General features: G+C 35.1%; 1 protein-coding gene across 1 annotated transcript; it reads right to left on the reverse strand.

Moving 5' to 3' along the window:
• Positions 1 to 4,874: 4,874 nt before the first annotated feature.
• On the reverse strand, positions 4,875 to 9,459 carry LOC120215117 (GDSL esterase/lipase At2g03980-like). Its single transcript, XM_039212883.1, has 3 exons — positions 9,150 to 9,459; positions 8,862 to 8,969; positions 4,875 to 4,981 (listed from the first exon to the last, which is right to left on the reverse strand). The coding sequence occupies exons 1-3, from the start codon at positions 9,457 to 9,459 to the stop codon at positions 4,875 to 4,877; spliced, it is 525 nt and encodes a 174-aa protein (XP_039068814.1).
• Between the last annotated feature and the right edge of the window lie 3,876 nt (positions 9,460 to 13,335).

The following is a 13,335-nucleotide window of genomic DNA, read 5'->3' on the forward strand; positions in this document are numbered from 1 at the left end:
GAAGTTGAAATTGGCTCTGAAATTGGGAAATTGTTTATTGACAACCAGCGATCCCTTCGTCGTGAAGTTGAACTTGCATTGTCTGGAGTCCAATATCCATCGCTGTGAAGTTGAAATTGGCTCTGAAATTGGGAACTTGTTTATTGACAACCAGCGGTCCCTTCGTTGTGAAGTTGAACTTGCGTTGTCTAGAGTCCAATATCCTTCGCTGTGAAGTTGAAATTGGCTCTGAAATTGGGAAGTTGTTTATTGACAACCAGCGGTCCCTTCGTCGTGAAGTTGAACTTGCATTTTCTGGAGTCCAATATCCTTCGCTGTGAAGTTGAAATTGGCTCTGAAATTGGGAAATTGTTTATTGACAACCAGCGGTCCCTTCGTCGTGAAGTTGAACTTGCATTGTCTGGAGTCCAATATCCTTCGCTGTGAAGTTAAAATTAGCTCTGAAATTGGGAAATTGTTTATTGACAACCAGCGGTCCTTCGTCGTGAAGTTGAACTTGTGATGTATGGAGTCCAATATCCTTCGCTGTGAAGTTGAAATTGGCTCTGAAATTGAGAAATTGTTTATTGACAACCAGTGGTCCCTTCGTCGTGAAGTTGAACTTGCGTTATCTGGAGTCCAATATCCTTCGTTGTGAACTTGAAATTGGCTCTGAAATTGAGAAGTTGTTTGTTGATAACCAGCGGTCCCTTCATCGTGAAGTTGAACTTGTGTTGTCTGGAGTCCAATATCCTTCGCTGTGAAGTTGAAATTGGCTCTGAAATTGGGAAGTCGTTTATTGACAACCAGCGGTCCATTCGTCGTGAAGTTGAACTTGCGTTGTCTTGAGTCCAATATCCTTCGCTGTGAAGTTGAAATTGGCTCTGAAATTGGTAAATTGTTTATTGACAACCATCGGTCCCTTTGTCGTAAAGTTGAACATGCGTTGTCTGGAGTCCAATATCCTTCGTTGTGAAGTTAAAATTGACTCTGAAATTGAGAAGTTGTTTGTTGACAACCAGCAGTCCCTTCGTCGTGAAGTTGAACTTGCGTTGTCTGGAGTCCAATATCCTTCGTTGTGAAGTTGAAATTGGCTCTGAAATTGAGAAGTTGTTTGTTGACAACCAGCGGTCCCTTCGTCGTGAAGTTGAACTTGCGTTGTCTGCAGTCCAATATCCTTCGTTGTGAAGTTGAAATTGGCTCTGAAATTGAGAAGTTGTTTGTTGACAACCAGCAGTCCCTTCGTCGTGAAGTTGAACTTGCGTTGTCTGGAGTCCAATATACTTCGCTGTGAAGTTGAAATTGACTCTGAAATTAGGAAGTTGTTTATTGAAAACCAGCGGTCCCTTCGTCGTGAAGTTGAACTTGCATTGTCTGGAGTCCAATATCCTTCGTTGTGAAGTTGAAATTGGCTCTGAAATTGAGAAGTTGTTTGTTGACAACCAGCGGTCCCTTCGTCGTGAAGTTGAACTTGCGTTGTCTGGAGTCCAATATCCTTCGATGTGAAGTTGAAATTGGCTCTGAAATTGGGAAGTTATTTGTTGACAACCAGCCATTCCTTCGTTGTGAAGTTGAACTCCACTCTCGATCAAATCGTGTTGTTTCGACAGAAACTTTCAATCTGTCGAGTTGGTCGAAGTGTAGCTTCTTGCTGCTGAGTTAAACAACCAACATGAATCTTTAAAGGTGCTTTCGAATCGAGTATCCTTCGTCTTGAAGTCGAAACTTGAATCTAAAAGCTACAAAAAATTATGTATGTGGAAAATGATAAATATGATGCTCTAAAATGTATGCATAAGATGCATGTAACATGAATTGGTTATATTTTATCTCCTGAAAAAGGTATGATAATTTGCATTAGGATGTTGAATCCCCAAATGATGCCCCAATATCCAAAAATGCCCCAATATTTGATGTTAAATCTTCAAAGATGCCCCAAATGTTCCTCATTTCTTGCTTCAACATTGATTCTGAGCATGAGTTTTGTTTCTAAGAGTCACATGTCATTTACCAAGATCCACTCTAGAGAGACTGTCTTGTTTGAAAAAAATATTTTTCTTTCTCTTTTATTTTCAAAGTTCTGAAAATATCAATAAAGAGTTGTATCAAAAGTTTTGAAAATATTGTCTCTTTCACGATTTTACAATTGAGACGAATCATAAAACTAGAGTTCATTGGATATCAAATGTTTAATTACAATGTTAATCCTTCAATAAATTATAGTTATTTGACACGTGCCAAGATCAAAGCTATCTTTGGGAAATGGTTAAGTAAGGAAAGGATAAAAATGTCTCAGGTTATTATGTTTGGTCAAAGGTTTGGCATTTGATGCTCAAAGGTTTGGCATTTGATGCTCAAAGGTTTGATGGGGTAGCTTGCATGCTCCTCTAATGGAAGTGTTCTCCGACTCTCAGCTTTCATGGTCACATTTGGATTTGTGTGATCGCCTCAGTTGCATAATTTTTATATTCGAGCCGTCTTTTCAGATTTTCAACTCGAATCCTCCTTTGGTTTCAAGACGTTATTCAGGATTTACGTCTTGAACCCCCTTTGTTATTTTTCTCTACCATGCATTAATTACATTGTTTTTTTGCAAACAAAGATTAATCCTGATGGGCGGGATGAAATCTGAAGATAGTCTCTTCTGTTTAGAAATCCATGTATGATTAGAAGGGACTTTTAAGGCACGTAATGTAGGCCAGGGTTCATGGTTATGAAAAAAAGGATAAATAGGCCCAAACAAGTGTTTTAGGGTGTTGAACCAATAATCAATTCATTCTGATGCCTTCAATCATGTCTGCTCAAAATGTCTCTCTCTTGATGCTCTATGATCTTCGAGTGAAGTGATTCAGTGATTCGGGAATGTTTATGCTTGATCAATCTCATAATTTGAAGCTTGATGCGCCATTTGTCTTCAGGGAATCTTTGCATGTGCTTTTTGTCCCTTTTTCTTTTTGATTTTTGTTCTTTCTTTTTTCTTTTGTTTTCTTCTTTTTTGCTTCTTTTTTTTTGTTTTTTTTCTTTTTGTTCTGATTGAATCTTTTCACTTGGCATTTGGTTCACCTTTCGGTATCTCATCTGAATCAATGCATTCACTCATACAAGCAGATTTGCTCACCTTCCCCCCAGTGTGGAGGGTGATCCTTGGTTAGGGTTGAATCAGAAGAAAAACACTATAGGCTTAAAAGGGGACACAAGGGATATATTTTTTCTCCTGTTGTGAAGGGATAAATAAAAAACACCGTTCATCATCTAATACATGTAAATCTTCACATAAGAGGTATCCCCAGGGGTATAGATTTTCAGGATTAATTTCATTCACATGAAAACAGTGTAGTTAATGCGTGATAGAATTATTTCGAATGATTTTTTTTTTGCTCCCCATATGTCTCAATGTTCAGGCTATCTGTGAAATGCCCCAATTTAGAAGAATGCTCTTGTTCAAATGAACAAACTCAATGCCTTGGGTTTTAATGGTAAAAAAAAGGTCAACTTTAATTCTAAAAAGACAGTGGTGTGATCTTATTGACTCAAAGAAGGGTATGGGTGTATCATAAAGGTAAAGGCAATGTTCAAGAATTTCAAAGGGATGTAATGTCAAAATTTGGTTTTTTTGTAATGATCAAGGTATTTTATTTTGGGGGTTTGAGATAGGATAAAAAAGGTCTAATCTTGTCATATGTCAAAAATCTATAATTCTTGAAGAATTAAAAGAATCCTTAATTCATTTAATATTCAAAGAACTAAAGATTAAAATTTGTTCAACTGCTCCACGTTAGAAAGTAGCATAAATTCAATCGTTTAAAAGATTAAGCAAAAGATCAAAGATGTGTTCAAACAAAATAATCCTCTAAGTGCAAATCCTATATGCCATGCCCCCTTCTTCGGCAAGCGCCTTACAGTTTTCAGAAGAATGTTTGGGGCTTCTTACGTGGTAACAGTTAGCAGCTTCAACATCGTAGCCCTTAGGATATGGGGATTCTTTTCTTAGATCATCCTGGCAGGCTTAGTCCTACAATCAGCTGATCCAGCTCCTACTGTACTGATTTCAGTTTTTTTCTTTAATTGATTCACTTGCTTCTATGTGGTGTCATGTGGTTTAAAACCACTTTATCAAATCCTTGATGACTTAATTTCATGTTTATGAAAATGCTTAAAAACGTAGATGAAGATGCAAAAATGTAAAATGCAAGGATGCATGAAATGTTTGAGGCATTGATCCAGAAAAGTGTCCATTATTATAAATAATCTTTACTTAGACAAAAATGTTTTATCTTGTAAAAGACGTAAAAAAATCATAGGTACATTCGTACTAAATCCTCTAGACTCCGAACAGCTTCCAGCAGGTTGACAAGTCTTCTGTTTTCATCTGTCACTAGTTGTATGCCTTTTCGGACCACTCCAGCTTCCCTTGCCAGGCCATGTAGTTGGCGAGCTGCCTTCTGTACTTGATCCAGGAAGTCTCGGATGACTGCGTCTCTGGCATTCACCCTTTGTTGTGCTTGCTCCCAATGGAAATACCACTGTAAACCTCCGTCGAAGGGCACTATCTGAAGCTCGCTTGCTTGCTTCTTGAACCCATCTAGAATAGCTTCTAACTCAGCTATTGTTTTGCCATCTCTCTCATGTTGTTTCTCCAGATCAGCCATTCGGATTCTCAAGCATTGGTTTTGATGCTGACTGTATGCTAAGCGCCTTTGGGCAATCTTCATCTGTTCCTTACAAGCTCTCTCATCAGGCCATTCAAACTTTCTTTTCAGGCTATGAGCTTCGTCTTTCCAGTATTCAAAAGCCACTTTCAACTTGGAGTTATCTTTGACTTTATCTTGATACCCATTTCTCAAGTCTTCAAGCTCAAAACGGACATTTTTCTGTTCTTTTTCAAGTTTGTCTGCTCAATCCTTCTGAGAGTCGACATCTAGCTTCCATTGATAGCGCTCAGCTTCAAGCTCCTTTATCCTCAGCTTCAGCTCGTTATTTACAGCTTCAAACTCTGTCTTGCCTATCTCAAGTTCAAAGGGACAGGCCTGAGATATTCTTCCATGGTCCGGGTGTCCTCACAGTCTGGCACCGGGATATTGTCATTTTTTCTCAATCTTCGCCACTCCACATAGTCCGGAGTAAGCATGTTTTTGGCAGCTACAACATCCATCTGGAATACTTTCTTCCATGAATCGACTGCTTCCTTGATCATCTTCTTATAGCTGTGACTGTGATACTCAAACTCTGATCTAGCTAGTCCGCATGTTACTGGGACAAACTGACGTGCCTCATACTGTCTAAGTGCTAAAAATGGAGCATACCCAACTGCACCCTAAAGTCCAAGTAAGGTCATAGTGTCGGAGTCCCCACATCGAAAAAGAACGTCACTGAGGAACAACCAGGGGGCTCTCCAAGTAATATATCGGTCTTGATAGATGAGTGAAGACTTTCATCCACTTCTCTTTTGAAGTTCCTTCATGCCATTTCATGGTGATGAACTCTCTCAAAGGTGAATACGTAGTGCTAAATCGGCGGTAGGCAACCCCATTAGTCTTCCAAAAGTGGTTGTGAATCCAGACTTGAAGGAGCTGAACACATCCAATGAATCTACCTCCGCCAGCTCTTCGGCAATGGTTGAGAGACCGAAAGGTCTCGGCTAAGATGGTTGGTGCTGGGTTGACCCGTTTCGAAAGTTGCTCAAACAGTTCCACCACGGCTACATCAATGCATCCCAAAATATTCGGAAAGATGATCAAGCCATACAGACCTAGTGCAAAAAAGGTCTATAGTCTTCCATTCATCAGGGTGGTCATTCATTAGTTTCCTTATGTGGATCCACTCAATTCCCTGCCCGTTACCTTTGTTTCGGAGTCGGTCAGTTACCCACTTTTCATCAACTCCTGCAATCTTAGCCAGTCTGTTCTTGAAAGGCTGACTCTTGATGTGTTTGATATAGACTCGCTCAGTTTAATGCTTTCATGGTGCAATAGTGTAGTATAATCCTCGATGGTAGGTACCATGTCCTCCTCGTTAAAAGTGAAGCAACTGTATCCCGGGTTCCAGAATCGAACCAAGGCTCTAATTAAGGGCTCATCGGTCTTAACATGAAGCAAAAGTGCAATGTCACCAACCACCGACTGAACTTCTATTTCTGATCATTCTTCCAACTGTCCCAGATGTCTCGAAGTTCTTGCAAATTGTTATGTTTTGATATAGGCGTAGCTAACCAACTCTGACACATTGTTTTCTTGAAGACTGTCTCCCTTTTCCTTCTGAGTCTTCTCAGACCATAGTCGTACCTCGGGTTTTTAATCTCTTGTATTACAACACCTTTATCCATTAATGCAAATTATTTATGGATAACTAACACGTTTTTTGGTGGATCAACATCTCTTTTAAATGATGCAAGTGATGAAAATAAAATAAAATAAAGATGAAAAGAGTTAGTGAGGTGAAAAATAATAAAAAACAATCATAAAAATGAAAGTCCTACCCCATATGATATCTACCCAACATGCTTATTATTCCTACCCGGACATGATCTCTATCCCGCAAATTGATTTTGAACAAGTCCTAACCGCATAAATTTCTAGTTCACATGCTTTGAACAGAAAATAAAGCATGAAATAAGAACAACATAGGGTTTGAAATGAAGTTTTGGGGTGGGCTCTAATTCTCCACAGTCTCCCGGTTTAGGTTCTAAAAAAGGTACCCGAGTTCTCCTTGTTGGTGCCCCCTTGGGCTTGCCAGACCCTTAATCCTAAACCCATTATAGTCTTGTGTGGACTAAGTTAAACTCGAGAGGACACATTCCCTTATGTCTATGCGGAGAATTAATTCACACGAAGACATAAGGTATATGAATCCCGAAGGCTACTTGCTAGGCATATACGGTGAATAAATTCACACGAATGCGTCGCTTTCACCCCCACTTAAAACGGGTTCGGATCTCGGGTTTAGAGCCTTAGATGAAAAAGTTTGGAAAGCTGAAATCATTAGAAAATGGTTAGTTCAACTATTTACTCGAAAAAATATAATCAAAGGTAAGTAATAAGATCGAAATGTTACCTTAAAATTTAAACTTACCTTTTTCATTAAAAAGACAACTGGAAATTACCTTAGCCTGACTCACTTACCTGTGTCCACAGTGGAGTTGCCAAGCTGTCGCAACCGTCTTTCGGTTGGGCCCCGAAATTGGGCTTCGACTTGAAAAATATGGATTGGAGTCGCCACCGATCATTTATTTAAAAATAAATGGGTTGATCGGATACCCTATTTCTTACCTGATCTGCATCTTACCAGAAATATGTCGGGCTCTGGAGTCGGTTACGGTCAAGGAAGGATTATCACCCTTGAACTGCCCTTTCGGTACTACGTAATTTCCAGTTGTCTTAATTAAGAAAATTGTAATTTTAAATTAAAAGGTAAAATTTGATCATGAATTACTTACCTCTGATTAATTGACGAAAATACTCTTAAAAAGTCATAAGATGTGTTAGAGGGAAAAAATGAATAAATGAAAAAAAATGAAGAATAAAAATAAGTAAAAAAAATAAAAGGAAAAATAAATAAATAAATAAATGAAATATTAAAATATATATATATATATATATATATAAATGAGTAAAATAGAAAAATAATAATCATAACAATAATTATAATAATATGAAAATATAATATAATATAAACAAATAAAAAAAACCAAAACCAAAAACAAATAAATATATAAATCAAATATAAAAGTATACATATAATGATAATTGACTTATAAATAAATTATTAAAACATACATATATACGTATAATGATAAAGTAAAAAAACCAAATAAAGATAATTACAATATATATATGGTAATAATATGCTTATAAGTAAAATATTTTAAAATATATATATATATATATAAATAATAATATTAAAAATAACCAAATGAATATAAATAAATAAAAAATATATGTATATATAATAATAATATATAGTGTAAAAAATCAATTGAAAATTATTTAAAAATATACGTATATATATTTATATAATGACAATAATGTAAATAATAAATAAATAAAAATATTCATACAATAAATAAAAAGACTAATATAAAGAAAAATAAAGATTGGGCCAAATTTGAAAGACAATTAACGTTGATATTGCGCATTAGGGGGATAAAAAATGAACACGCCTCGGGGTAGATCTAGGTTCGAAACTTCGAAACCCCGCCTATTTTTGGTCATCGGCGCAACCTACGTTTTGGGTTATTCGAACCAAATCTCAAGAAAAATAACGTGCACATGCGAGAAATGAACGAATCAAAAAAATTCTACTTTTTATTTCCTTTTCGAATCGTTTACAATAGTTTTGCCTTTGTATTTTCCGTGCTTTCCTCTATATTTTGTCTGTAAATCGTGTGTTACAATAGTGAGTTACAATGACTATTTATAGTGATTGTGGATCCTATCTTTAGGAGTTTAAATCATAGTAGAACTCTATCTTATTTTTAGGAGTTTGAATCTAATAAAATTCTATCCTATTTTTAAGAGTTTAAATCTTAATAAGACGAAAAGATGTGTTGACACTACCCACGCGAGATCTAAGTCTAAAGAAATTGTGTTAATGAAAAGTAAAGATCCTGACATGTACTTGGAAAAACTTTCCTCGCTTCCAAATTGACTTCGTAACTTTTTTGTTGTTTGTTCGAATAATTCTACTTGCTCTTTCAAGGCCGGCATCGGGTCCTGGTGGATACAAATTCTAATTAAAAAAATAATTATTATATTAATTGCATAATTTTGTTTAATATTGTTCTATGATGCAATTACGTCCAAGATAAATAATAAATAATCATTATCCAAGTAAACAAGTTAAGAAAAGATATCTTAGTCTTACGAATAGTTTGTCATATAATCTACAGATGCCGGTGAAACCAGTAGCATAATTTAAACCAGTTTGAGGAACTCTCTTAACATCTTTAGACAAACTTAGTACTGGAGGAGGAAATGGCAAACCAGTAAATTGAGCTGCACCATAAAATAAATGGTAGAACATTAATTAATTACTCTTTCACATAAAAATAAAATAGACTTCTGACTTTAAATTATATTATTAATAATTACAGTTAAAAGTTTAATTTTTTTATTGAAATGAAGGTGTTAAGATTTTCATATTAGAGTAAAATTGTGGACTAATTAACTTCTTACCAATGAAATCTGCTACTGTTCTACCATTGGTGTAACGACCGGTGGGTTTTCCATCAAAATCTATTCCATACGGAGAATAATTACTTTGAATTCGAGGTAAATTGAGATAATTATTATTTCCTGCATCAACAAAATTGTCTCCAAATACGTATAAAGCTGGAAGATCCAAAGTAATGTTGTCTAATGACAAATGCTTCAAAATTGACTCTTTACTAATTTCAAATGATGGCACTGGAACCACATCTGCAAATCCTAATGAAACTACTTGAAAAACGAGAAACAAATTGAGAATGCAATTCATCACTTTCATGTTTGTTTTCCTCAAATTGAGAAGTGAAAAACTGATGCTTATACTTGATCTAAATTAATATTTATACAGGGTATTGGCTCTTTCGGTTTTTATTACTTACTTTTACAAGTTTATAATTAACTTTAGTTTACCTGCTTTTATTAAGTGTTAAATGTTTCAAAGTTCAGTTTTAACAAATAATCATTCTGTATTTTTACTTTTTTATGCAACTTACAAGATAATGTAACTTAAAAATTCATTACTCAGTAACAATTAATGACTTAACTTTTTTATTTACTGAGTTTACCAATGTCATTATTGCTCGGTAATTTTCAAGCATATTCAGCTTTTTGCTACAAACGCCACTAATTCTCTTGTTTTAGTGGTGTTTTTAATGCAAAATGCTGCTATATATTATGATTTGTGTGACATTTTTACCACAAACACCGCTATTTGCAAAAGGTTGGCATAGACAGATTTGAGTGGGTTGCTCTTCATTGAATCCGTAAATTGTTGATCATCACTATCTTAATCCTTAAACTTCCATTAATGCTAATATAATATTATTTTACTGATGAGTTTAAACATTAGATATGATGACATTATTTAAAGAACTAGTAATGGCAACTGTTATTTTACAGTAACCAAAAGCAATGGCCTAGACAGTATGAACAAATGAGTAACTATTATAAATAATGAGTCTTCCCAAAAGAGAGTACTTTTTTTCCCTTTTCCAAGCAATGTTTTAACTTTTTTTTCATCAAATAGTAAACTTAGAGAATAATCAACTCAGTTCATTTCATTAAAAACAATAATAAGCGTCAGTGAAAATGGAAAATAAAACAAAAGAAATTTTTAACTTGAATCCAGATTGAAACAAATTAACATAACCTTGTTGTATAATATAAAACAAAAGAAGTTTGTAACTTGAACCTAGAATCATAAACAAACCATGAAGGGCACTTAAATTATTCATTTCCATTAAAAATTTCAAAATCTGGAATCATAAACAAACCAGTCATGACAAGTATTAAAAAATTCAAAATTGAGAGAGATACTACCTACCAGCTAAAGATATATTTGAAATGTGAAATAGTAAAAGGATTTAGTATCCAAGTTCTCAGTCAACAATGCAATTCATATAGGTTTACCACTGTTGTAGAAGACATAGACAAGAATGTACCAACAAAACCCCTTCTGAAGATTTACCTCCACATAACTGAAAAAAAACATGTAGATGCATCCATCAAAAACCTCGAATCATAAACAAACCAGTAATGACAAGTCCATGCACTTGTCAAACAATTCCTTATCAAATAATGCTCCATTCTGGCACTCTATAACTAAATTGTCCCAAAATGAAATAAAATTTTCCTTGACATTCTTAAACCATGCAATTTTGATATTTTATGGACGATATGCTTCAGCAAAGACGCAGACCAGTTAAATGGTCTTTCTATCAGATCCTAAAAGTAACATACTAAAATTTACTTGATTCACATCCAATAATCAAAATAAAACATACACTCAAACACGACTCACATCCAATAATCAAAATAAAATATTAAGTTAGATCTTTAAAAACATTAAGAAACGTAAGAATTAGTCATTGCATCCAATCCTGACAGCAAAAGGACTTGAATTTGAAAATCTAGATTAACTACTTACCATTTAGTCTGCCTCCGAACACTCACATGTATTGCCTCTTTGACCAATCAAACTCATTCCATTTATTTGTTCGATCGTCATAATGAAAGAGAAGGATGGTAAAATTCCCTGAAAATTGTTGGAAGCACTTTTTTAGTCACAACATGCAAAGTTCAGAATCAAAGCCACAGGAAACTCCGTCCCACCTCAGCATCCTGCCTATCTTCCAGAAATGCCTCCAGATGTGTATAGGGATGCACCCTTCACACAATCATTCAGACACAAACTCATGCATACTTAATACAAACATGTGCGTAGAGAGAGAGAGAGAGAGAGAGAGAGTGGTACCTTTTTAACTACAACATCAATATTCTTTCGTTGATTATAACCAACAGTAAATGTGACAAGATACTTGGGTGTGCCAGTCAAGTCCTGTAGATGCCGATATTTTCAAACCACAATCAGGGTAAGAGAATGGCTCTTTGTTAAATCTATGGACTCGCACAATAATGATTTTTATCATGTGAATGGTGATTAACAATACAAAAACAACCTCTCAGGCACTAAAATCTGCCTTTCTGAGATCCTGAAATGTACTAGGCATTTGAAAAAGTTTTATGTTGAACGAATAAAAGATGCAGATATTATTTCATCTCATAGTAGAAAAACCTTTCTTCCCGGACAGTAATTCGAAAATCCTGTCCAACACCCTAACCCCTTCCCTCTATATGTATCAAACATTCAACAATTACGCATATAGTCTCTTGTTGCGGTTATAGTTTAGCATATGCCCAGGAACAAGAACAATAAAATTTGTAACGATAGATTTTTCCAACAATTTCAAAAGTGATATTTCATTTATAAAGCTTATTGAATCAAAACCAAAGCAATTTATCTATACATACCAGAGATAAAAATATTCATGTGTACACTAGAAATTTGATAGGAATTCAGAGTTCAAAATATAACCAACAAAGGGTTCAGGAAACACAACTCATTCGGCTAGCCCCACAATCTGCGTAAGTATAAGTCTGTCTCAGCTCTAACAATTTCTGGTGGTAGTCTTTCTGCACCTCGGGGATTTGATGGGACCCAAATATGTACAGGTCATAAAGGAAGCAGAAAAACATTGCATATTAGAAATTTAGAATAGCACCATATTATTAATCAGATCCTACAAAATCATTAAACGTATAAATCATATCATTTAGGAACATGAAGATAGTAAAAGATTAACTTAACCATGAATCCGGATATGCAAGCAATTGTATGCATATATAGATCATAAATGCACATTATCATTTATGTATAGAAACATGTTGAGCTAAGAACGAACAATATGTGCCATTTTTTCAATTCATGTATACTAGAGGTAAACCATGGGAACCAGATATGTATTACCTTGAGAACTATCAGGTTCAATTTTGTATAAAATGAAATAGAAAAAGTCTTTACATTCAGGAGACTGAATGCCATAAGAATCACACTATCCTTGTTTCCCGAGGAAAAACTCCCATTCCCTTGTCAAGATTTCAATAAATACCTACATTCTATAATACAAGAGAAGCATGTAAACATGAATAGCTAATGAGACCCTTCAACGCTTGCTCCAAGGATTTCATTATTATATAGTAGTAAAAGATAAGCAAGAGTTGAAAAATAAGAGTACAGAAAACCAAGCTTGAGATGGAGAGTAAGGCGAGGGGTACTGTGGGGAAAGATTGTATTACGATTATTATCTTCAACATTCCAAAATTTCTTCATCATCATGGTCTTTGGCTTATTTTTGATAATTATGGTGAGGTGGTTGATTCTTTCAATCCTAATAAAAGAAGTAAGGGGTAGTAGATTTGGTTTTGTTCGTTTTGCCATATTGGAGGATGCGAGGAAGGCTATCCTTCTTGCTGATAGATCTAGGATTCAAGGCAACAAAGTTAGAGTTTTTATGGCAAGATATCATCCTCGTGAAGCTTTCTAGAGGAAAAAATATTCTGTGTCAAAACCAGGTGTGGCTAAGAGTAGAGTAGTGGTTGCTGATGAGGTTCCCATTGCTGGTGTTATTGATGAGGATAAGCTTTGTACTCTGAAGGATAGTTTGGTCGGTTGGTGCAGTAAATTTATTAAGATGAAGGAGCTGGTTGCTATCTTGCATAAAGCCGACATTTTGAGTCCGAGAATAATGAGATTAAGCGGATTAGCTATTCTTATCATTTTTGAAGATGAAGAGAGTCTGAATTTTACGCTTAAAAA

The sequence above is a fragment of the Hibiscus syriacus genome, unplaced genomic scaffold, assembly GCF_006381635.1.
Source record: "Hibiscus syriacus cultivar Baekdansim isolate YM2019G1 unplaced genomic scaffold, ASM638163v2 tig00110114_pilon, whole genome shotgun sequence".
NCBI classification, from domain to species: Eukaryota; Viridiplantae; Streptophyta; class Magnoliopsida; order Malvales; family Malvaceae; genus Hibiscus; species Hibiscus syriacus.